At 43.8% G+C, this 23125-nt stretch overlaps 15 protein-coding genes across 15 annotated transcripts; 5 read left to right on the plus strand and 10 right to left on the minus strand.

Moving 5' to 3' along the window:
* Window positions 1–240: 240 nt before the first annotated feature.
* Window positions 241–1110, plus strand: SAMD00019534_083770 (hypothetical protein; the record flags this gene model as incomplete). Its single annotated transcript, XM_012896268.1, has 1 exon — window positions 241–1110. A coding segment is annotated over one exon (870 nt), but the record flags the coding sequence as incomplete, so codon positions are not given.
* A 115-nt stretch (window positions 1111–1225) lies between these two features.
* Window positions 1226–2446, minus strand: SAMD00019534_083780 (hypothetical protein; the record flags this gene model as incomplete). The annotated part of the gene is made up of 3 exons (XM_012896269.1): window positions 1226–1589; window positions 1650–1962; window positions 2113–2446. 3 exons carry the CDS (start codon window positions 2444–2446, stop codon window positions 1226–1228), a joined length of 1011 nt encoding a protein of 336 aa, XP_012751723.1.
* Window positions 2447–3301: 855 nt separating this feature from the next.
* SAMD00019534_083790 (hypothetical protein) lies at window positions 3302–5032 on the minus strand (the record flags this gene model as incomplete). Its single annotated transcript, XM_012896270.1, has 1 exon — window positions 3302–5032. The coding sequence occupies one exon, from the start codon at window positions 5030–5032 to the stop codon at window positions 3302–3304; it is 1731 nt and encodes a 576-aa protein (XP_012751724.1).
* A 45-nt stretch (window positions 5033–5077) lies between these two features.
* On the plus strand, window positions 5078–5248 carry SAMD00019534_083800 (hypothetical protein; the record flags this gene model as incomplete). The annotated part of the gene is made up of 1 exon (XM_012896271.1): window positions 5078–5248. The coding sequence occupies one exon, from the start codon at window positions 5078–5080 to the stop codon at window positions 5246–5248; it is 171 nt and encodes a 56-aa protein (XP_012751725.1).
* A 52-nt stretch (window positions 5249–5300) lies between these two features.
* SAMD00019534_083810 (hypothetical protein) lies at window positions 5301–5471 on the minus strand (the record flags this gene model as incomplete). The annotated part of the gene is made up of 1 exon (XM_012896272.1): window positions 5301–5471. The coding sequence occupies one exon, from the start codon at window positions 5469–5471 to the stop codon at window positions 5301–5303; it is 171 nt and encodes a 56-aa protein (XP_012751726.1).
* A 233-nt stretch (window positions 5472–5704) lies between these two features.
* On the plus strand, window positions 5705–6315 carry SAMD00019534_083820 (hypothetical protein; the record flags this gene model as incomplete). Its single annotated transcript, XM_012896273.1, has 3 exons — window positions 5705–5930; window positions 5989–6021; window positions 6083–6315. The coding sequence occupies 3 exons, from the start codon at window positions 5705–5707 to the stop codon at window positions 6313–6315; spliced, it is 492 nt and encodes a 163-aa protein (XP_012751727.1).
* A 541-nt stretch (window positions 6316–6856) lies between these two features.
* Window positions 6857–7976, plus strand: SAMD00019534_083830 (hypothetical protein; the record flags this gene model as incomplete). Its single annotated transcript, XM_012896274.1, has 2 exons — window positions 6857–7224; window positions 7280–7976. 2 exons carry the CDS (start codon window positions 6857–6859, stop codon window positions 7974–7976), a joined length of 1065 nt encoding a protein of 354 aa, XP_012751728.1.
* Window positions 7977–8478: 502 nt separating this feature from the next.
* Window positions 8479–8949, minus strand: SAMD00019534_083840 (hypothetical protein; the record flags this gene model as incomplete). The annotated part of the gene is made up of 1 exon (XM_012896275.1): window positions 8479–8949. One exon carries the CDS (start codon window positions 8947–8949, stop codon window positions 8479–8481), a length of 471 nt encoding a protein of 156 aa, XP_012751729.1.
* A 429-nt stretch (window positions 8950–9378) lies between these two features.
* Window positions 9379–10098, minus strand: SAMD00019534_083850 (hypothetical protein; the record flags this gene model as incomplete). Its single annotated transcript, XM_012896276.1, has 2 exons — window positions 9379–9863; window positions 9927–10098. The coding sequence occupies 2 exons, from the start codon at window positions 10096–10098 to the stop codon at window positions 9379–9381; spliced, it is 657 nt and encodes a 218-aa protein (XP_012751730.1).
* Window positions 10099–10422: 324 nt separating this feature from the next.
* On the minus strand, window positions 10423–11993 carry SAMD00019534_083860 (hypothetical protein; the record flags this gene model as incomplete). Its single annotated transcript, XM_012896277.1, has 2 exons — window positions 10423–10841; window positions 11930–11993. 2 exons carry the CDS (start codon window positions 11991–11993, stop codon window positions 10423–10425), a joined length of 483 nt encoding a protein of 160 aa, XP_012751731.1.
* A 237-nt stretch (window positions 11994–12230) lies between these two features.
* SAMD00019534_083870 (hypothetical protein) lies at window positions 12231–13696 on the minus strand (the record flags this gene model as incomplete). Its single annotated transcript, XM_012896278.1, has 4 exons — window positions 12231–12825; window positions 12898–13034; window positions 13104–13540; window positions 13618–13696. The coding sequence occupies 4 exons, from the start codon at window positions 13694–13696 to the stop codon at window positions 12231–12233; spliced, it is 1248 nt and encodes a 415-aa protein (XP_012751732.1).
* A 590-nt stretch (window positions 13697–14286) lies between these two features.
* On the minus strand, window positions 14287–18849 carry SAMD00019534_083880 (hypothetical protein; the record flags this gene model as incomplete). Its single annotated transcript, XM_012896279.1, has 3 exons — window positions 14287–14530; window positions 14596–18712; window positions 18783–18849. 3 exons carry the CDS (start codon window positions 18847–18849, stop codon window positions 14287–14289), a joined length of 4428 nt encoding a protein of 1475 aa, XP_012751733.1.
* A 1015-nt stretch (window positions 18850–19864) lies between these two features.
* On the minus strand, window positions 19865–20200 carry SAMD00019534_083890 (hypothetical protein; the record flags this gene model as incomplete). The annotated part of the gene is made up of 1 exon (XM_012896280.1): window positions 19865–20200. A coding segment is annotated over one exon (336 nt), but the record flags the coding sequence as incomplete, so codon positions are not given.
* A 423-nt stretch (window positions 20201–20623) lies between these two features.
* On the plus strand, window positions 20624–21916 carry SAMD00019534_083900 (hypothetical protein; the record flags this gene model as incomplete). The annotated part of the gene is made up of 1 exon (XM_012896281.1): window positions 20624–21916. The coding sequence occupies one exon, from the start codon at window positions 20624–20626 to the stop codon at window positions 21914–21916; it is 1293 nt and encodes a 430-aa protein (XP_012751735.1).
* Window positions 21917–22236: 320 nt separating this feature from the next.
* SAMD00019534_083910 (hypothetical protein) lies at window positions 22237–22923 on the minus strand (the record flags this gene model as incomplete). Its single annotated transcript, XM_012896282.1, has 1 exon — window positions 22237–22923. One exon carries the CDS (start codon window positions 22921–22923, stop codon window positions 22237–22239), a length of 687 nt encoding a protein of 228 aa, XP_012751736.1.
* Between the last annotated feature and the right edge of the window lie 202 nt (window positions 22924–23125).

Here is a 23125-nt window from a genome sequence, read left to right on the forward strand (position 1 = left end):
CTCCATCATCGCCCATTCTTCTCCCGTTCCTGTGGTCGACCAACAAGGGTGAATGACGACGATGACGACGACGATTCATTCTGGGACGCCAGCACAGAGTCTGATGAAGGAACAATGTCCTCAGACGATGCTAACAGTGATCATGACCAGGTTGATGACCAGGTCGATGACCACAATTATGGCGGAGGTGGATTCCAAGATGACTACGATGACAGTGGAGCTGTGACCCAAGACAACTTCATGCAAGACGACGACAATGATGCCATCAGTGGTCTATTGTCCATATCAACCTCTGCCCATGCTCAGGCATCGTCGCCGCCTGCTCAATCATCGACTGCACTCTCGTCGCCTGTTCGATCATCGCCAGCACTCTCGCCGCCTGCTCAATCGCTGCCTGCTCAATCATCGCCAGCACTCAMGCCGCCTGCTCGATCATCTGCTGCACTCTCGTCGCCTGCTCAAACATCGCCARCACTCTCATCGTCTGTTCAATCATTGAATGCTCGACCACTACCTTCTCCAGTCGGTCCATTCAATCGAGTTGTTGCTCCTGCACTCGCTCATGCTCATCCCTTACCAGTGTCCATGAGTCTACAACAGGCAGTTGGTAGCATTAACATTGCTACCCACCTATTGGATGATGTCGACAAACGATTGCCAGAGGAGCATGACGAGTGTATGCAACAGGTGCAGGACGACCAAGATCTGAATGTTCTGAATCTGTTCCAAGCTGGCATGAAGGTGCTCGCTCAGACGAACCATGAAGGAGACAAGGATACATGGTGGGAGGGCGTCATCGTCTATGATCACTATCCCAACTACGTCGTCAAGTACAACCATAGGAAGTATCGTACGTCTGAAGAAACTGAACTCGTTCGAGTTGAGAGACTGCGGCTAATCAACAAGATACAGCTGACACAAGACGATGACGTTTGCTTAGGAATGGATGTGCTGGTGTTCTATGACTCCAAGTACTACACTGGTCGCATTGTTGACGAGAGTTGTGGTCACATATCTACTGCCTCTGGAAGAGTAACAAAGAAGAGAAGGATACTGAAGAAGAGTATTACCATATATATATCTGTAATCAATGTTCATCACGATGCCAAATGGAACACACTGTTCAGACTTTGATCTCATCAACAACACACTCAATACAAAATAATTCAAATAAATGCAAGAATAATCTTATCGCTCATACAACTGGTCATTGCGGCCCGCACACTCAGTTGCCAAACCTGCCGCACAAAAATGAATTCGACTCTAAGTCGATGAATCTCCCACAGGAGTTGTATGCGTGGACACCTCCACGATTAATTTGTTGTGCGATCGAGAGGTTGGCATTGGCATGTGACACTTCCAACGTGACTCTATAGAATGGCTGCAAGACCTCAAAGAGGGTGCGCGCAAGTTCCCATTCATCCTTGCCAAGAGCGTACTCAGCGTATTCCTTTTGAGTGAAGACCCTCTCGAGGGTTGCGCGAATCGCCAATGCTCTTTCAAGGACCAAGTACTGACTGTTCCATCGTGTTACAACTATCATCTTGGGTAGCTTGATCCTGTCTTTGTTTCCAAAAGGAATATAGTCACTGCATTAATCAAGTTAGCAATGCTGTGTAAGTGAGTGAATGATCCACGCATGAACTTACAACTTGTAGCTCTCTCTTCTCTGGGGTGAACCTCTGATTGCAACAGCGATGCCATGCAGCTTGGAAAGAACAGTGCATGCCTCCAAACCTTTGATGAACTCCTGGACAACAAGGTTGACGATGTGGGCGGTGCATCCAATGTGGGACTCCAAGCCTTTGTAGGGAAGCTTGCGGGCATCCAATATCTCTTTCAAGGACTTGGAGAAGGTGAAGTTGTTACTGGCATTGTCACTAATGGTAGCAAGGCATCTGTCAGTGATGCAGTACCTCTGTAGTGTCATTGCAATGAAGAATGCATCTGCAATGTTGAGGCCTTGGGTGAATGTAAAGTTAGTAACATATTCTACCTCTGCTCATTGTATCTCTCCAGTGGAGAGTGCACTTGTTGCCCGATGATGATTGCAACAGGAGTGTGTTGTTGTTGCGGTTCGCTGTGCTTTGTTTCTGTTATTGTGTTACATACCAGAGTGTTTGCCATCAGAGGTTGTAATATCAATCTTGGTCATCGTAAGGAGCACATTCCTGGGCTTGAATGTAGCATCAATCCAATGACACGTGATACCAATGAATCCAAGACAATTACGAGATGTCCAGCCATCAAGACAGAACGAGAGCAATGAATTGTTCGATTTGAAGTGATTGATCAACTTGCTAACCGCTGCTCCAAACATGCTGGTGAGTCGGACTCTGACCGTGTCTGGCGATGGCAACGTTGCCAAAGGAGTATACAAGGCAGTATACATTTTGAAGCTGGGTTTCTCGACGAATGAGAAGGCTAGGTTGCAAGCAATGATCATAGTCATCAGGTAATGTCTATCAAAGAGTTCATTATTATTAAATTGTTATGTTAGTTGGTTTCAGTGTCGACAATTAAGTAGGTAATGCTAGCAATCGATTGATACATACTCATAGTCTGTTTGATTGAATGTTGCTATTGCATTCTGGGCATTCGATAACTTCTGCTTCTTCTTTTCATTCTTCTCACAAATGACTCTGTCAACATTGTCCCAATCAATAAGACCTTTAGTCTCACTTCGGTGATCTGAACAGGATGTTAGACAATGAATCTTGGTAACTTTCAAACAGTTCGTAACATACGTATATCTAAGTGTCTCCACCCGTTGCTGGTTGATCTGCCAGACTTGTTAGAGTCGTACTCCTCGCTATGAGGGCAGTAGTGGCATTTAGCGAGTGTAGTCTTCCCAATGATGAGTCGTGGAATACACAATTATTCATTGTAATATAGATATTATCTGACCTATACTACCAAGATAAATAACTGAACTGTCACTTCAGTGAATTGTAATAGATACACCTGAATATTAACCTAATTAATGAATAGTTCAGTTACAGATCAAGGTTAATAACTATTCACCTGAACTTACGGAGCATTGCCTGCAGTGTCTTTTTTGTCAAGATACCGGAACATGGCAGGGTCAGCGTCCTCAATATCATCGTCAGACAGGTCGTCCGAATCATCGTCTGACAGGTCATCGCAATCGCTGTCTTAATCATTATATTTAGACACTGCTGCTTTGATATCCTGTTCACGCTCCTTTAGAATGCGATCAGTGATTGAATTTATCTTGTTGGTTAACTCTCCCTGGCTATTGATAAACAATTCCGTGCTGTCTTCCATTATATCCAGTAGTCTATATTTTAAACTCTCCTTCGCCTTGCCATATCCCAATGGCGAACGATCCAACTGGCTTGGTCATGTTCTTGACTCTGGCGTTGGGACAGTATCCCTCATATCGCAGGTCGCCACACACCTTGCCCAACTTGGGGTAATCGATTGATTTCTTGCCTGTCTTCTGTGTCCATGGTTTGGTCGAGACGAATCCATCGGTGTGCACGCGCTTGATGCAGTCAATGTCGTCCTTTATTATCGTTCCGATCATCTTGCGACCACGGGAGATGATGAATGGCATGATGCGAGCGAATGGCGTGTCGAACATGTCGGTGTGGCAAGCTGATTTGATCATCGCGCTACCATTGGCTGTTGGAGTAATGCGATCGATTGAGTAGTCCTCGTCGACGTTGATTTCGACGTGCTTGATCGTTCTCTGTCCATCGCTGGTTTCTATCACCTCTGCATCGCACTCCATGTTTGTGTAATGCTTGGTCTTGTTGCGCTTGGAGAGAGCGCCCCATAGACGTTGGTAGAGACACTTGCAGAGCTCTTCTAATCTAGATTTGGGCTCACACGCATCTATCCAGCCGAGAACCTGATCGATGTACTTGCCAAACAGGTCGGAGCCAAACTTCCTGCAGCTGCTGTCGTAGATGAGCGCATTGGCCTTCTTGCCGGTCTTCAGGTTGAATGTCAGTCCTAGCTCCTTGGCAAAGATGAGGTCGTAGTGAGTGTAGTAGTTGTTCTTGTTGATCTTGAAGGCACCATGAGTGCCATTGATGATGGCACGGTAGATACCAAATGGGATGGTCTTCATTGCGCTGAGCTCCTCGTCGGTCAGATGCTGGAAGTCGCCACACTTGATTGGTATCATGAAGCCGCTGCTCCTCAAGATGGATGCATACATCCCAGCGACGTCATACTTGTAGAGAGCTCCTATATGTTGAATGGCCATCATCAATGGTCCATAGGCTGACTTCTTTATCCACTCGCCCTCCATCTGACCGATGGGCTCTGGTTTGACAGTCTTGTTGTACGAGAGGAACAGCTTGATCGCAGCCTTGTTGATGTTCTGCCCTGTAGTGTACATGTCGATGACTCCGTTAGTGTGTTCCTTGAGAGCGTCGGCGTCGGCCTTGAACGAGTCCAATGTCTCCTCCAGGGTCATGCCCGAGAGGATACGGATGTACTCGCACTTGTCTTGGTACTTGCGCCTTTTCTTGTCGATAAACTGTTGCAATGTGATGGTGCTGTACTCGCTGTCATCATAGAGCTGCACCTGCTCGCCTTTGAGATACTTGAATACGATTGGCTTGATGTAGACGTCCTTCTCGTTATATCGCGTGTATCTGATGCCCTTGCCGACATAGGTGCCTTCCTTGTCTCGTTTGTAATGACCATTGGTTAGTATTAGGTTGACCTCTCTGGTTGCTCTCGAGGCAGAGGCATAGCAATGATCACCTTTAACGTTGATTCTGATGTTGAGTCTGTCCTCGAGTTCTGGGATCCGCTTGATCGAGACCTTCTGATCGACATTGAGGTCGAGGAACTTCTTGAGGCGTGATGGTTTGCCGAAGTGTTCTGTGACCTGCTCTGGGTAGGCGTCGTGGAGGCAGTAATAGAGGCAGTTATTCCATTTACCGTCGCAGCCGCCTGCCTTGCCCTTTGCTTGATGTACGTAGATGTAGAACGATTTAAATGTGTCAGGCTCTGGGATTGGTGCGCCATCGAACTCGTGAGGATCAAACATGATGATCGGCTCGCCTACCTTAGTGAACTTGCCCGATCGATACTGATGGTTGCCGTAGTCGAGCACGACCTCTATCCTTGCGTTGGCGCCGTATCGTTGGAGCGTGTTGCTGTCTCGCTGCGCGATTCATTCGATGTCTGCTCTTGTGTAGTTGCCTGTGAGCTTGATCTCAGTCACGCCCGTCTTCTTCAGTCTGCCGCCAATGTCTCTTGTTGATCTACTCATTCTATATATTAACATTGAGATGTTAGTTTATATCACTTTGAACCTATTTGTTGGCCATCAACTGCTTGTGGATGTAGCCTTGCTTGTGTCGATTGAGATTGGTGCGACCGACCTCGAAGCCGCACTCGCATCTTACCTTTTGTTTGATGTAGGCCTTGTGACGCTCTCTGAACTCCGAGTTCTCGTCCCAATAGTACTCTTTGAATAATGACATGTTATATCTGTTAGTTAGAGATAAATTGTTTAATTTGAATTTATTTATTTATTTGTTTATGAGTTTCCTAAATGGGACGAACAGATCCCACATCACCACCGCATAACTTTGATGCTCACTCAATTCATTATTCACAGCACAACAACATCAACAAATACTACAACAACAAACAACAACAACAATAACTATCATCTCTTACTCACTGGTATCGCACGACATCCCAATCACCAAAGATGTCACTTACTGATCAAACAAATGCCTCGGGTATTGCTGACATCTTGAAGCTTGCCCCCAATGCCCCTCGACGTCAGACACTCATTGGCTCCAACATTGATGGTCTTTATCTACTTGCCAATGGCCTTGCTGTGGAGAACATCACTCAAGACTATCCTACTATTGATGCTCCATTCGCCAGAATATTGTACGGTCTCCGTCCAGCACAGCAAGTTGCCCCAGCTCGTAAGTACAAACAACATCGGCGCAATGTCTTCATTCAATACTAACATACACACTCAAGCCGGTGCTGCAGGAGGAGGTGGTGGCCAAGCGCGTAAGTAGAAGTGAGAGCGAGTGATGTTCGAAGGACTAACAATTGTTGTGAATATTCCAAGAACCAATCTTTCAACCCCACCTAATACAATTCAGTACCAATGGGTCTATCGGTGTTGTCGAGAGAAACAAGAAACATTTCTGGGTGGACAGACTCGATCAGTTCTCCCACTGCCTGGATCTCATCAAGAATGGGCAGTTGGTGTTGCTTGGAGCTCCACGGTCATCAGGCAAGACCACAATAATCAACGATATATCCTTTGAGCTTCAAAGAGCCTCTATCCTCCCAATATAGCAAGTATCACATATATTCGTCCCTTCACACATCATTAACACCTACTTACAGTATCGATCTGGAGAGAGCTTATGATTGGTCGAATCAAACAACATACTGGCAACGTTTGGTACAGGACATCTACAGATCGATTGGATCGGCTGGTATCGAAACCTCCACAGCAACGCATGATCTACAAGAAGTGTTTAGCTTGGACAACCCCATCTGGAAGAATCAGCAGTACAGACAGGCAGTGTTGATCTTTGATGAATTTGATCGCATTTACGCATCGAAATTCCAAGACACAAAGGACACAATCCTCGCCCAGCTGAGAGCCTGGAAGAGCTCACGTACAACGGCAAGGGGAAGCGCCTTACTCGTATGTTCTTCTGTAGGTCTCGGAGTACTTTAATACTAATATTCCCTTCAGAGCATTGTCGCAGTCGGAACATTTCGATCCACTATACAGAACGTCACACAGCAAGAATTGTCCCCATTCAACGTAAGCGAGGTCATTCCATACCACAATTTCACCCTAGAGCAAGTCAAGAAGCTCTATCAGATGTTCACCAATTGCAGAGGTGTCACAGTTGAGGAATCAATTGTGGAGAACATTTTCGAGATCACGAATGGACATGCAGGACTCGTCAACATGTGTGGAAGAGCACTGGATGAAGTGCTTCTGAGGGATGGTGATTCCGTCACTCTTGCTCAATGGCAGCGATTTTGCATCTATGGACTTCCACAGCGCATGCATTCCTACAAAACAGTGGACAGGATGGCAAAGTCTCTCTTGGTCGACGATGAGACACATGGCAAGCACCGCGAAGCACTTCGAAGGTTCATAATATCTTACCCAGAGACACGACTTGCCGAAGGAGAGAGCACCAACTTTCTTCTCTCTGAAGGATTCCTCGTTCCAGTATACAAGTATGTTAATCGTTATGTACCAATAGAGCTTTAACTAACACACTAACACTTACAGAGAGGACCCCAACAACTTTGAACAATGTGCTCTTCAGTCCTCTCTTTTGAGGAGCTATTGCCTGAAGATCCTCCATGGTCACTCTCATCCTAAAGAGAGATTTCCACTCACTGGCAACCTCATTGACATTCCCAAACTCCTTGGCAATGATGTTCTTCACTTGTTCTCTGCTGTTGGACGAGACATCTCAACAAAGATGTTCAAAGGAGCAGGAAAGGATCTGAACGGTGTTGTGATTCCTCACGACTCCCCAGTCCCATCAGAATCCTTTTATCACTTTGAATTCTTCTCAGTCATCAATGCATGGATTCGCTCAGACTATCAAGCTAGGGAGACACTGCGCATCGCATCCTCAGTCTCTTCAGGGGCGAACAAGAAGGCTGATATGGTAATCAAATCAAAGGATCGATCATATGTCTTGGAGTTCGTGGCAAACACCAATCAAAAGGACTTTGAGGAGCACTGCAAGAGGACTTCGACATACCAATCGTTCTTGGCTGCCAACCAAGCATGGGTCATTCACTTCACCCTGTCCGCTCACGACTACACTTTACCAACTGGGGAATCAAAGGTTGGTGTCATCACTGTCAGACACTCACCTTCGATGGACAACTGGATAATGGAGGTGACGAGAGATGCTCAAGAGTTGGTCCTGGACAATGATACACAAGCCGAGGACCAACCTATGGAGCAATGAGGAACCAATAAACACTCACCCCACCAACCACACTCGGTGAACACGGAAGTACGTGCTGAGTACTCTCCTGCTAACTCTCTCGGTCGTGCAAACTGTTACAGCGCTAACAGGTATCGAAAGTAGAATTGTAGTAGAATTACAAAAATAACCTCCTCAATTTAGAATTAATTATTTTTATTATTTTGAACTTCTAAACTCTATTTCTACTACAATTCTACATTGATTAGACAGATACTCTTTTTCCAACGTGCTCACTGTTAAGGCGGTGACAGGTACTGAAAGTAGAATTGTAGTAGAATTAGGAAAATAACCTCCTCAATTTAGGATTAATTATTATTATTATTTTGAACTTTAAAACTCTATTTCTACTACAATTCTACATTGTTGATACAGATACCTTTTTTAATTACTTTGAAGTACATAAAACTATAAAGAGAAGAATCTTGAAGTATGAAATGAAGCAGCGCCAGCTGCGGAATGTTGCGAAGCCAGCGGCCATGAGTTATCCACACACGTTTGGTAGTAATCCAACGCCATAGGATCCACGGAGAATGTTGGTGAAGTGTAATTCTCCAATCGCACTGAACGCCTTGATCATGCTGTCTTGGAAATGGGGGTAGAGCAACTCGAACTCATGCCAGTGCCACGGCTTCGTGAGGGAAGGGAAGAAAAGGAGATTGTCTGGAATGACGATGTTGGGCAAGTTCAAGAGGAGCTTCTTCATGTTGTAGAAGGACATATACATTGTGAAGTAGTCTTTCCTGGATGTTCTCTCAAGATAAAGAATGCCCATCCTTCTGATATTCTCAATGGTGACTGGAACAGTGTCATTGTGGAGAATGGTGCTGAGCTGAATTGGAGCCTTTGTGATCGCAAAGATGCAGATGCTGTGCTTGGTCTCGTCCGACAAAGGATGTTCATAGTGATTGAGTCGTAGCACACTGCTGAATAGGCATGTGGACTCTGAATGCATGCACGGAGCAAGTATGTGATGTCTCGGGGAATGTATCCAGTATCTCTGAGAGCTATTTCAAAGTTGTGGCTATCCTCAGCAATGATTGCTGTGATGGCGTCACAACCAGGCAACGTTGAGTGATATTGAATGAATGAGTTACATGACTCTCTGTTCAGTGGTGAGAGATGGATGATTTCATTGGTATACTCTGTCGTGAGGAAGGTGATGTCTCTATAGATGTTCCAGTGGAACATGTAGGTGCCAATCACCATCAGCATTTCTTGAAAGAGGCTTTGCCATTGTCGTAGGACTCTCCTGTTGCTTGACAGTAATCATCGATATAATGTTGATACTCGTCAATGTGGATGATGACACACTTGACCGAAAGGTGAGAGACAGAGTCGTAATTGGGGATGATGGTGTTCAAAACGGTGGAGAGGTGAAAGTCTAGACATGGCCACCATTAATGAAGTCGTCCAGCTTGTCGTACACCATTTTGCCAAACAATTTGTGTTGATAGATGCCGCTTGCCAAGGCAACGCGAGTACCAATTCGCAGAGATGGTACATGCTTTCCTGGCCAGTCGAGGTCGGTTTGGAATGCAGATACTTTCTTGAGGTCGATGTGTAGGTAGATTGGTGATAGCATTGCCTGTATGAACTTCTGATCATCGGATTGCTCGAGGTAGTTGAGAGGAATGGTAGAGACCTCCAGTGCTGCTCTTGTTTTACCAATTCCAGAGCCACCCGTAATAAGAACAAAGTGATGATGATGTAACTCGGGCGAACGTTGAGTCGCTTGTTCATAGTTGCTGTATGCAATGCCAGCAATCATGTTGAGAAAGTCAACTCGATCAACAAAAGGGTAATTGACGACAACAGACGACTTGGGCTTGTTTGTAAAGGGTCCACACTCATAGGGTATGTTGGGCCCTGTATGTTGTTAGGTTAGTATTGAACGAAGACATTGCGCCGATGTAGTTTGTAATCGCTTACGAGCTTGGGCAACAGGTTTGACAGGTGAGGTGAGCTTCGTAATATCGCCAACTGCCAGCGTGTTGTCTGTAAACACTGAAAGGATTGATTCATCGGTATTGACACGTTGTTGATCCATCGTTTGGGACAGTGGGACGGCCACATTGTCCGGCACTCCAGCTTTCTTCTCCATGATATAGGTATAAGGTGACGAAGAGATAATAGTTCTAATTGTTGTTGTTGTTGTTGTTGTTGTTTTGAGAATTTAATTTAATTTGTGAGTTGGTGAAGATCACCCCCTTGTTTGGAAGCAAGTTGTGGGGATTTAATTAGTAGTAATTTAATTTAATTTAATTAGTAATTGGTATTAATTAAGCCACGAACTCTTACGAGAAAGTCGACTCGAAGGTGGCTCCAAGGAGCGGAGACCCGGCTGGTTGAGTTCAAAGAAGAGAGAAGTGCCAGTGCAACGCGCTGGTTATCGTGCTGTCGAGCATCCCAGACTGTTTATTGTATGTCATGATTGTCCCATGCTCAGATGCTGCCCTTGTCGTCCCTCATAGCGCAGGTCGCCGCACTCCTTGCCCAACTTGCCAGTCTTGACAGTCCAGGGCTTTGTCGAGACGAATCCATCAGTGTGCACGCGCTTGATGCAGTCAATGTCGTCCTTTATTATCGTTCCAATCATCTGGTGACCACAAGAGATGATGAATGGCATGATGCGTGCGAATGGAGTGTAGAATGTGTCGAGGTTGTTGATCGACTTGCCGTCGCTGATGAGGTTGAATGTAAGACCTAGCTCCTGCGCAAAGGTGAGGTCGTAGTGAGTTTTATAGTTGTGCTCGCTGGGTCTGAATGCTCTGTGCTCACCTTTGATCACTTGAAGTGTCGGTCCTACCTTGAACCATATCCGACTAGATGTGTTGGTAAGCAAACCTATATGAATGAATGAATGAACAATTGGTATACAGTATCGAGCTAACAATATATCTATTATGACACGTGGGCCAAATGATTCAATATTGTTGTTGGATGAGAAGGTTCCAGAAGTTGACAAGGTGCAGGCTCAATCATTTTGTTGATCGATGTTGTAGTTGTTGAAGTATGATCAAACTGCCTATGTACATTGATTAACTTGTTGCACTTAGGAGGAAAATAAATGATGTTATTGTTGTTGTTATTATTGTCATCGTCGTCTTAAGTGAGTTTGGATGTGAACTCTGAATTGTGGGTCATTGTTCCCATCGGAGTCATTAGAATAATATTGATTGTATGTTGTCAATATGGGCATGACTCGGTGGGATATAATGATGTTGTATCAAATAATGTCTTTATCTTTGTTAAACGTATATATATAATTGACTCACTGCTCTTAGAAGAACAGACTCGGTATTTCAAAGACGAAAAAGTGTGGGTGATCAAAATTATTCTCAACTGGGTGAAGAAAAAGATTACAGTTGTAAACAATACCGAGTTGTAATAATCATCAGTTAAATTTATCTAAAATTTGTAAATTAACAATTAAATTTATTCACCACTTTCCCTTCCTCTAGGATTGGATATTGTATAAATATCGGAACTAATTAACAATATGAAATCAATCAAATAATTAGAATATATATATATTATTAGTATTATTAATATTTAACATGAAAATAACTAAAAATATTTTATATTGTTATATTTTTGGATGTTTATTCTTTATCTCCTTCATTTCGTTTATAAATGGAGAGGAAACTATTGATACCTATGCTCATCATACCAACTTTATTAGTAAAACAAATAAATTAAATAATGTAGCACACAAATATCTACATCAAGGTAGTGGCATCCTGGATAATGCCAAATATGGAAATATTCAGTGGCTGCAACATGTTCAATCAAGCTCCAATACTCACAATTATGAACCCTCTAATTCTCATTATGATAATCCTGAACCCTCGAGTTCTAATACCAAAACTGATTTCGGTTCTGACCCTGATTCCAGTTCATCCATCTACCAGTCATTCCGATTCCTATCATACCAACACCCTCGGTCTTAACCCTACTTTTGGCGGGGATACAGAATACCTTGGAATACAACAACATTTCCCAACTTATAACAATGATAATACTCGACAAGGACTCAAAGTTGGTACAAGAATTCTACCAAAACAATTTACCAAATGATAATTCTGCTATCAAATTGATTATAATGAATAAATTTAAAGTAATAAAGTTTAAATAGGATATATAAATCTATTCCTCCATTATAAATTAATAACTATCAAGAACTATTATAACTCAATAAAGTAAATTTGAATAATATTATTAATATAAGGACATTTAAAGTATATAGTTATGGTAGTTGTGGTTGTTGTCCTCTACTGCATGAGTACGCCTGAATTTGACAGACTCGATCACTTTGACAAGTACGACAATTAGTGAAGTACCGACCATTAGACCAAGAACCATCAAAGTGACCTTCCACCAGGTCCATGGCTCATTGACACCATGTCTCTTTGGATGAACTGAGGCTGGCTTGACACCTGGTATCTGTAGTTTGTAAAGTGATCCATCCGATGAGACAAACAAAGCACGTTGTGACTTGATGTCAAAGTAGCCACTTGTTGCAAAACCATTGATCGTTGCATTGTTGTCCAGGTCAATGTTGATCACTTGGTCCTTGACACATACATGGTAGATTATGTTACCGAATGTATAGAAAGCATTATGTTCAAGGTTACCTATTGCAATTGATGGATGTTGACTTCTGAAAGGCAATTGATATGTGGCTGCAGTTGACAAGTTACCACTATGTAACAATACCATTACAACTGGATCCTTATCCAAATCAAATGGTACGACTGCTGCCAATATACCATCAGCATCAATCATATTGACCATACATCTAGGGTACAATCCAATTGTCATTGGTACACTACATTGATATGGATAGAAGGTAAGGTTATTAAAATGAACGAATATGTTTTGTTTGAGCTTTAAAACATACTCTGCTTCAACTGTCAAAGGATAGAGACTAAGCTTGATGAATGATGGGCTGTTGAGTCCAAGACATCCAATGTATAGATATACATCATTGAATGTTGCTGTCTCTGCAGATCGGCAAGATGTCTTATCCAATTGAATCTAAAGATTTGTTTGAATGTTCTGGATTAGTGAATGATTGATTGATTGAGTGGAATAATTCCAACTTACATGATTGACAATAACCATTTCCTTGGATTCGAATTGGATGACACTCTTTGCCAACACTAAGGTGACGATATCACGGATGTTGTCAACGTAGATTGAGTTGTCATTAAAGTTGATGTTTGAATCATATATCTTGATGTTCCTGATGAATTGTAAACCGGCACTGACTGGTCTATATTGATTGACCACAACATCATTCTTGTCATTTAGACATAGATAGAAGTATCCACCTTTAGAATCAAAGTATCCATATCCTTTGCTGTATGTGCTTGGGTCCAAGTTCAGGGTGTACTCAATCTCCAAGTTCACAATCGACACTACAAAGAATACACCATCTGATCTTGATGTCACTACTGAATGATTCGAATTGCCCCTGTACACATATGAGTATACAAATGGGTTTAGTGCTGATTCCTTGTTGCCAATGAACAACTCAGATTCTATGTTTGATTGATTGTTTGGTTATTGAGTTAGTGAGTGACCGAGATTGATATATTGAAAGAATGAATAAACGTACCAATAGTTATTGGATGATGAGATGATCCATAAACTGTCTGTAATGCTAATAATACTCCCAACAACTTCAACCACAACATCTTGTTATTAATATTGTTCAACTTTATCTTATCTTATTTCCAAGTTTATATTATTATTTAGATTGAGATGGACAAAGATGATGATGAATGTATATGACCAACTAAACTTATTATTGTTATTGAAGTATATAAGCCAGTAAGTGTATATACGTTGTATGATTGCAATCTAACATTATTGCCCAGACACTTTATTTACATTACAACTAAGGTGATCACACCTAAGTGAGTGGCGCCACACATCAAAGTAATATTGTAACAACCTGCTACTTATACACTCACATTATAACATACAATAAGAATGTGATAACAACATACATACATTAGGTGTGCATGTATTTGTGTGATTGATCACACAGATATACCATCACCAGGTGTGTGTTTGTGTGTGAACACATCAATCAGGTGACTTGACCACCCATCACTCAGCCGATTGTGCACAGGAACACCTTGAACACACATGACATACTACTTACTACTACCAACTATTAAGGAAGGGACCATGGTTGATTGAAGATGCTTGTCCATTGGCAAGCCAGTGTATTTGTTTGATTGATTAATAGATTGATAGATTGATTGATTGGAGGATCGAATCACTTGTCGGTGGCTAGGGAAATGAAACCAGACCATGTCATGTGTTGCTTGTTGATGTTCTTGAACTCGGGTCCAACCAAAATATGATCGGCCTGCTGTTCCTCCTCGACAATCTCTCCTTTGCCCAGGGACTTGATCAAGCTTAGTATACTCTGCTTGCTCACCTTGTTTGATGCCACGAACGAGTCTGTGACCAAGAACTTCTTGTTTAAGAATGGAGTAGCATCATACTTCTTTCCATACCTAATGTAGATGATTGATTATTAGTACATGCAATGGCACTGTCATCGCTTCAAAGGACAACTTACTCAAGTTCGCTAACTATATGACCTTCCTTCACACTATCGAGTATCCACTGCTTGGATAATATCCACTTGTGTGTGAGTGCGGCAGAGACTGTCTTCATGGTGTGCTTGGTAGATGCAGTCACGACATGTGTGATGGCTCGATCAAACTCGTGAGTCTTTCTAACGTTGCATCCTAGTATCTCTGCCTTTTGGATAAGTTCAGCCTTCTCACTCTCATCCTTAAAGTTGGTGAACAACACAAATGGCTTGATATTGGTAGTGGCGCTGGCACTGGTACTGGCACTAGCACTGGCATTGGCGCTGGCACTGGAACTGGCGCTGGTGCCACCGTTAACACCAGTACGTTGCTTCTTGTTAGCGTCGGCCAATGATGACGATGATGAAGAGGGGGAAGATGTCACTGTTGGTTCCACTACATCCAACGGTCTCTTCTTTGTTGCCAGTGATGACGATGAAGTTGTTGGAGGTGCACCATTGGACAAACTTGGCAATGCGGGCACCTTCAGCTTCAACCTTGGTAGGGCAGGCTTTGGCAAAGTCAACGCTTGCTGAGGTGGTTGTTGTTGTACTGCTTGTGGTTGAATAGGGAGTTGTGGTTGAGCCGGTGGTTGAAACTGTGGCAGTAGCAGTAGTTGGACAGGGCGTTGTGGTAGAGCTGGTGTTTGGGGCTGGGCCACTGCAGCCTTTTCTCGAGTCATCTTATCGATCTCTGCCTTTAGGTACTCAATCTCTTTCCTGGCAGTCCTCAGCTCGACATCCTTGGTAGGCCCACCAGAGCTTTCCTTAACAATCTTGAGCTGCTCCAGCGCAGACATGAGCCTGCTCTTCTCTTGTGTAAGATTGTCGCACCTCATGGTCAAGTCGTCGTTGGCAATGCACAGTTGCTCGTACATTGGTTTGTACTCGGTGGTTTCGCGCATATAATCCATTAGCTTGGAGTTGCTGTCTAACGCTGCCTGCTTTAGCTCGTCTTGTTGCCTCTTGTACACGTTGGATTGCTGTGAACTCTCTGACTGCAGCATATCGATCAGGGCCTTGGCCTCGCCCAACTCCTTCCTCATCCTGGTGTGCTCGGCCTTGGCCTCCTCAAACGATCTCTCCTTCTTAGTGAGTGTCTCGGTCGTGAGCTTGAGAGTCTCAGTGGTCGATTGGAGATTGAGTGCGGATGATTGTAACTGCTCGTTGCACTGGTCCAGTCTGTCGTTGCACGTCTTTAGCTCGTTCTCCAGGCTGTCCGCTCGGGTCTTGGCGTCTGCAGCTGCTGTTTTGTTCGCCTGGTACTTCTTGTTCAGATGCTCGAGCTCCTCGGTCTTCTCGTGGTATAGTGTTTTGATGCTGGTGTAGTCGTTCAACAGGGTCTCGAGCATCTGCTTGCTGCTGTCGACCTCCTCCTTGAGCGGCGCAATCTGAAGCTGGGAGTCTGTCTTTTGTTTGATCAGATGCTCGATCTCCTCGTCCTGCTCCTTGACTCGCTCGTCCAGAGCATGCATCTTATCGGCCATGTTGTCGTGTTCGATCTGCAACTGCTTCTTTGACTCGTTAAGATCGGCCATCATGGCTCGCAGTTGTGTGATCTGATCGCTGTTGCTGGTCAGTGACTTGGCGCGCTCTTGCTCCACCTGGCGCTCAGACTCAAGCACCGCACACCGGTTGTTGGCGATCTGGAGCTGGTCTTCCAGCTGGGAAGCCCGGCGACTGGCGGCCAGATCCTTGGTCTTGATGTTCTCCTCAAGCTTCTCGATGATCTGCTCCATCTTGACGTTCTTCTCCTTCAGGGTTTCAACTGCGTGGTCGTGCACCAATTGGTCCTCCTCGGACTTGGTCGCAGCGTTCAGTAGACGCCTGTTCAACTCGTCCACACTCCTCTCCATCTCTCTGAGCTGGTGTTCCTTCTCGTCCACCTGTTGCCTGTGCTCGGTCAGTCGCTGCGCCAGTGCATTGCAGCTCTCTTGTTGTGAGATCAGGTTGTAGGAGGCATCGTTGATCTCCTGGTTCATTGTGGTGATCTTGTCTTCGAGCGCCTGTTTGGCCGAGCGCATCAACTCACGCTCCTTTAGCAGGAGCTCGATCTGTCGTTCTCTGTCCTCGGTCGAGCGCATCTTGTCGGTCTGGAGCTCAGTCACCACTGTGCGGAATGAATCCAGTTCGTTGGACTGTCTGATGTTTGTCTCAAACATTGTGCGTATCTTGTCTAGCAGTGCACCATGCAATGATTGTCCCACGTTGTTGTTGTTGTTGTTGTTCTCGATGTTGAACAGATGAAGAGCCTCCATGTACATTCTCTCATATCCATCGACAGCTGGGGGCTGTGTTGGCATGTCGGCCATCTCAATATCATCAATGCTTCGATCGGGGAATGATCGCTCCAATGATGAGTCAGTCGGGCGTGGTTGCTCTGGCTCGTTGTCATTCTCTGGCTCAGGCTCCCGAGCCTCTGTCTCTGACTCTGGCTCTTGCTGTCTGACCACCTCCAGAACGTTGACTTGTTGCTTCAGCTCCTCGACCTGGCCGACCAGATGCTTGTTGTTGTCTTCGAGACGATGCACACACTCGTTCAGCTTCTCATTCTCTGCCTGCAATATGTTCTGATGATTGGTCGATGCAAGCTCGGCATTCTCCAGCTCCAGCTCTTTGATCCGGTCGATGAATCGCTGTCTCTCTGCGTCCACCACCTGTCGCTGCGACGATATCTCCTCCTCGGACTCGGGCATCTCATCCTTTTGCTTTTGTGTGAAGTAGTCTAGTGTGGTCGTGAGCTTCTCGATCACCAGGTTGCGCTGGTTGTCCAAGTCCTTCAGTGTTTTGTTCTCCTGCTCGAGATTGGCGATCTTGGCTTGCACCTCGTCGTCCAACTGCAGCTCGATGCTCTCGTTGCTGTCATTGTGGTCGTCAAAGCCTCGTGAGGACAGCGAGGCAGACATCATGGTGGTGGTCGTTGTGATGGTGGTCGTGGTCAGCTGCACCAACTTGAGCTCCAACGCCGAGTATATTGAGGCAAAGTCGCTGCCATTGATCTTTAGTCGATCGATCAGGTGCTCAACCAACGCACAACATTTGTTCAACTTGGTATTGGCCTCCATTGACGAGGACAACTGGCTGATGTTGTCCCTGAACTGATCCAGGATGTACTGGAAGTTGGTGTTGACCACCAACAGCTTCTCCACGTTCATGGCCAGCGTACCAGACAGCTGATCGACATCAATAGTCTGATCATCATCATTATGTGTGTTTGTGTTCTTGTTGGAGTCTGCGCCGGCATGTCCCCTGGACTTGGATATCTCTTCCAACAACTCCATGTCGATGATTGTATCTTGATTGATGTTGTCGTACTCGTGGTGCTTGGGCTGCTCCTCCTGCATCACCTCATCATGTTCCACAACAGGGAGATGGCCATGTCGTTGTTGTTCATCGGCAAAGTGTTTGAGGAACATTGTGCACAACTCGTTTAGCTTGTTGACGTGCTCCTCGTTCGAGTTGAGGATGTGCTCAAAGTCCTTCTTCAATGATTGGTACTCGCCAATCAGCTGATGGGACGTTCCATCATCGGGTGGTGTTGTCCAATCAAACGGCTGAGGAGGGAGTGTGTACTGCGATTGTGTGCTCATCAGTGCCACTTGCTTGATCGATGCTGGTGGCTGTGATCGTTGGCTGGCTTCGTCAATCGTGGAAGAGATATTGATAATGTCTGGACTGGACATTGGTTCGATTTGTGATCCTGGTTGTTGATCAGTATTGTTGTCGTTGTCGTTGTCGTTGTTGCCAGATGGGGCATCCACCTGTTGATGTTCTTGTGGAGCATGCAACTCCAAGGATGGTTCGATTGATTGTCTATTTACAGGTGACTCCTCCTTGTTATCGTTATTGTCATTGGTTGGAAGTTCCTCCTCATTGCCAGGACATGTATGTACATTGTTATTGTTGATGTTGTCGGTATTTCTTGATGTTAATGATGATTGCTCATTGCCAATCGATGACAATGAAGATGATGAAGAGGGTCTGATCGTTGAGGAGGTTGGAGGACTGCCAACCTTGTGAATTGTATGTTGTTGTCGTTGTTGATTGATCAACAATTCATAAGTATATTTTGGATGCTTGGTTATAAAGTCAAAGAGTATTACTATTCATATACATTATTGTTAGTTCGTTCGTTTGTTTGTTTCCCAGTTGTTGTATTCAACTCAACATACCATGAGACTCCTTTATCTTTACATATTGATTCAACAACTCTCCAACAATAAAGTTGAGTGACAACATTGAGTCTTTGTCTTTATCGTTGTCGTTGCTATCACCATGGTCTCGTTGTTGTTGTTTATATAGTTTGTTTGATTGAGACATATTAATTAATGATATTCAAACATATAAATGATCCAATACATGTACATTCAATAACTAACTCAATTCTTTCGTTGCTCATCAAACTTGTCATAAATGGATAAATACCTGGAAATGAACAAATTGGCGCCACCAATTTGAAATCAAACATCCCCTTCCGAACTTTGTTAATCATATTCGGGAGAAACGACTTTATTATTTATTTGTTTGATATTTGTAATAATACTTCATTCTTTTGTAAACAATTTTGCCAATTACTATTCCAATGTATAATATTATAGGAGCACCAACTAATAATCTATCACCAAGATTCTTAAACAATGATACTCTGGTACTAAGTAACGCAATATCGATCTCGATGATACGATCTTGGATGCAATGGATCCTGCTTGGAATCAAGAATCCTTGAAACCCATTGCTCTGACAATGGCGCGTAGACCAAGTGCTGTACCAAGGCCAGTAACAGCACTAACCAAAAATGGCTTTAATGCAATACCAATGCTGAAGAAAACCATTTGTTGTAAGTTTGTTTGTAAGTTTGTTGAGCGATAGATAGGAAGATAATATAGTATGTTATGTTTGATTGCAATGATGGTGGAAAGCATTAATGATTGATAGAAGTTAGTGAGTGAGTGAGTGAGGTGGAGTTGATGGATGGGGGCCATCGGTGGTCTTGRAATCAATGGACCTCACTAACTCACTCACTCATCACTCACTCTCACACTCAACCTCCAATGAATCTTTTATGATGAGTAGTATCAATGCTAAGTGGGTATGTACATGTATGCGCCGCTTTATTGATTTGGAAGTTTGAGTACTAGCTATGTGAATGTGAACCAACCAACATTGAATGAAAGAATTGAATGAATGAAAGGTGGATGTTTGTTTGACGACGGACCAATCAATCGCATTTGATCAATTTGCATTTGCGGGTCTAGTGGCTTGATGTGCAACACCTACACCTACACCAGCCGCACCTCCAGCGAGCACGGCGGAGGAGAGGGCGATAGTGCCAGTGGCACCAACACTCTGAAGAGTAGCTACAGCCGCTGTAGTACCAAGAGTTGACATGATACCGGCTGCGGTGGAGCCTGCTGCAATGCCCACCGATGTGAAACCGACTGCTGCCACTGCAACTGGAGCAAGGAAAAATGCGCCAAGTGTTACAGCTGTACCTACGCCAATACCATATAGGACGGACTTTGTATTTATTGGGTTTGACATAATAGAAGTTTCTTAATTGATTGATTGAATGATTGGGTAGAGAGAGTGAGATAGTGAGTGATTGATTGGTTTGCTGAGTAGATGGATGAATGATTGAGTGAGTGCTGCTGATGTTAATGATGGAGCATCTGGCTCATGCTAGAACTGATGTGATCAATTTTGCACCAATTTTCTATCACTTTTCCAGTTTGGGTGTGGGATTGTTGTGAGCGATCGGATTCTGAAGTGGGTTGCCGATTGGGACAAAGTTGAACTTCTTCAAGATATTATTGTTGGTGTAAAAATGCAACCAATCAACATCTACTCATCTCATTTCATTTATTAATAATAACAACAAATAATAATGTCACCTATTATTCCACCAATAACCAATCTAAGAATATATAATGATGGAAGGATACTCATAAAGAGGTAAGATGATTAATTGTTAATATTGATAGAATGAAAGAATGATTGAATGAGATAGATACTAATGATAATACACAGGTCAATCAATGTTGAAGAGGCAGTCTTACATTTACCAGGTGTTGACATTGGAACTTGTTTGACAGTGAATGATCCATGTTCATCAGATAATGAACCTTTGGAGATCATTGTTGTCAATGATCATTTAATCACAAACAAAGACAATAATAATAATAATACTTGCTTTATTGGTATCAAGAGTGGAAAGGAAAGAGTAGTATCTGTATCATATTCGATCAAGACCGAAAAGCCATACCAACTCAACTATCAAATCAACTCGGATGGATTGGATGCATTGTTTGTGTTGAGTCGCCAAAGTGATCACAGACAAGCTTTGAAGTCTACCGACCGTCATCACTATACACTCCAGTCATCGGTCATCTGGGAGAATGTCATTGGTCTCGGCTTTGAAGAAGTAGAGACAGAGTTCTGCTTCATATCCAATGATGGATCGATCCAACAAGTACTCTCGGCGGTCATCACTTGTGAGCCAAGCGCAATCATCAAACTTCAGGACAATAGGGAACTGCAACTTGGTGAGGCGCAGCCAGTGGAGGTGGTGCAGTCACTAGAGAACAATGTCAAATGTACCAAGTATGTTGGAGTCGTGATCAACACAAACAGGAGACTGGCACCTTTGGCCAAGGGTGTACTGTCATCAGATCAGAGCGTATTGTTTGATGTCATATCGAGTACGACAACAGAGTATGGATCATTCAGTAGTGTATTGATGAGCAATGTACCTTCACTATCAAACTACGACCTGATTGCCACTCCAAAGAGCAATGAACCAGTTGTCACTGGATTTCTCAAGTTGGATGCCTACCAGTACTCTGCCATCATTCAAAAGAGTAACAAGGTACACTACAAGCTAGTGGATATGACCTTGAACAAGGACAGCAGGAACAACAACAACAATGTCGATCGCATCATCATATTCAAAGATTGTAATCAGAATGGAGGTGATGGAGAACTGGTTCAAGACAAACCAGAAACCAAGCATCATATTAGAGGAAGACCCAAAGGAAGTGGCAAGGTTGGAGGTAAGGGAGTGTTGTCAATCATCAAGTTGGACCAAACGACACATATGATCAAGCTTGGTGGTCTACCCGTATTGGACTATTCATTCCAATTGATCAACTGTGTACAGACATCCACAGTTGACATACTCAACTTTGAGACATTCAGTGCATTCATCAAGTATGGTCGCATTGCATTTGAAACATCAATCAAATGGGATCAAATATCATACAAGGAGGAGGAAATATTCTCCAAGTTGAAGCGTGCCACTGTAAGTTAGTTGAAGGATGGATTGTCATCCATCACTCACTCATACTTAACATCCTCCCTTCCTCTTCATCCACCCTCCTTGTAGAAGACAGGACGTAAACTACCTATCATGGACTATGAATTCCAATCAAGATTGTACCAAGTGATCAAACAGAATAATGAGAGTGGTGGACTAAAGAAGATTGAAGGACCTAAAGTCAACTTTGGTTCAAGTTCCACATCGACACACAATGCAGCTTTCACCTTTGGATCAGCACCCAATCCCTTTACTTGGTTGGGACAAGGCTTGTCTAAGGTGGGAGTTTCCCAATCTGTTTTTACTGGATCGGTCTACAGAGACACAGAGGACAAGGGAAATAATGTCATCATCAAGAACATTTCTGCAATGGAGAATTTCAAAGATAGATCAATAGAAGAGATTAGATTGGAGACCATCCAAAAGAGTAAAGCGGCGGAGGAGGTGAAGGCAAAGGAGGCAACACAGGCTCCAACGACAACGACAGAAACAACAACTGCAACAACGGCAGCAGCATCAGCAACAACAACAATGCCGTCGACAGATGTGCCCGTAAGTTCAAATGACTCCTCTGTTGAAACAAAAACTAGTGAAGCATCTAGCTCCTCTTCCTCCTTCTCCATCTCCGCACCAGTCAAATCCTCACCTATTGATCTTCGACCAAGTTGGACAAAATCCGAGGAACAACCAAAGACATCATCTCTGTTTGACCGGCCATCATTATTTGCTACAGCAACCCCTTCATTGTTCTCCCAAACAACACTTAATGCATCGCCATCATCACCCAAATCAGCATTGGGTTCTATGTTCTCAAACGTTAATGACAAACCAAGTTCTTCTATATTTGGTCCAGCAAAGGAACCGCCAGTCTCGATATTCGCCAAATCAACTGAACCAACGGCCTCGATATTCGCCAAACCAAAAGAACCAACGGCCTCGATACTTGCCAAATCAATAGAACCAACGGCCTCGATATTTGCCAAACCAAAAGAACCTTCCATCGCATTTGGTTCTTTGTTCTCAAGCTCAAACGTCAATGACAAACCAAGTTCTTCAATATTTGATCCACCAAAGGAACCGCCAGTCTCGATATTTGGCAAATCATCTGAGCCAAATGTGGCGACAACCCAACCAAGTTCTGTGTTCTCAAGTCTTACAAAGTACTACGACCAACCAAGTCCATCAACAAACACCTCCGATCCA

This window comes from Acytostelium subglobosum (genome assembly GCF_000787575.1).
Source record: "Acytostelium subglobosum LB1 DNA, scaffold: scaffold18, whole genome shotgun sequence".
Lineage (NCBI taxonomy): Eukaryota > Evosea > Eumycetozoa > Acytosteliales > Acytosteliaceae > Acytostelium > Acytostelium subglobosum.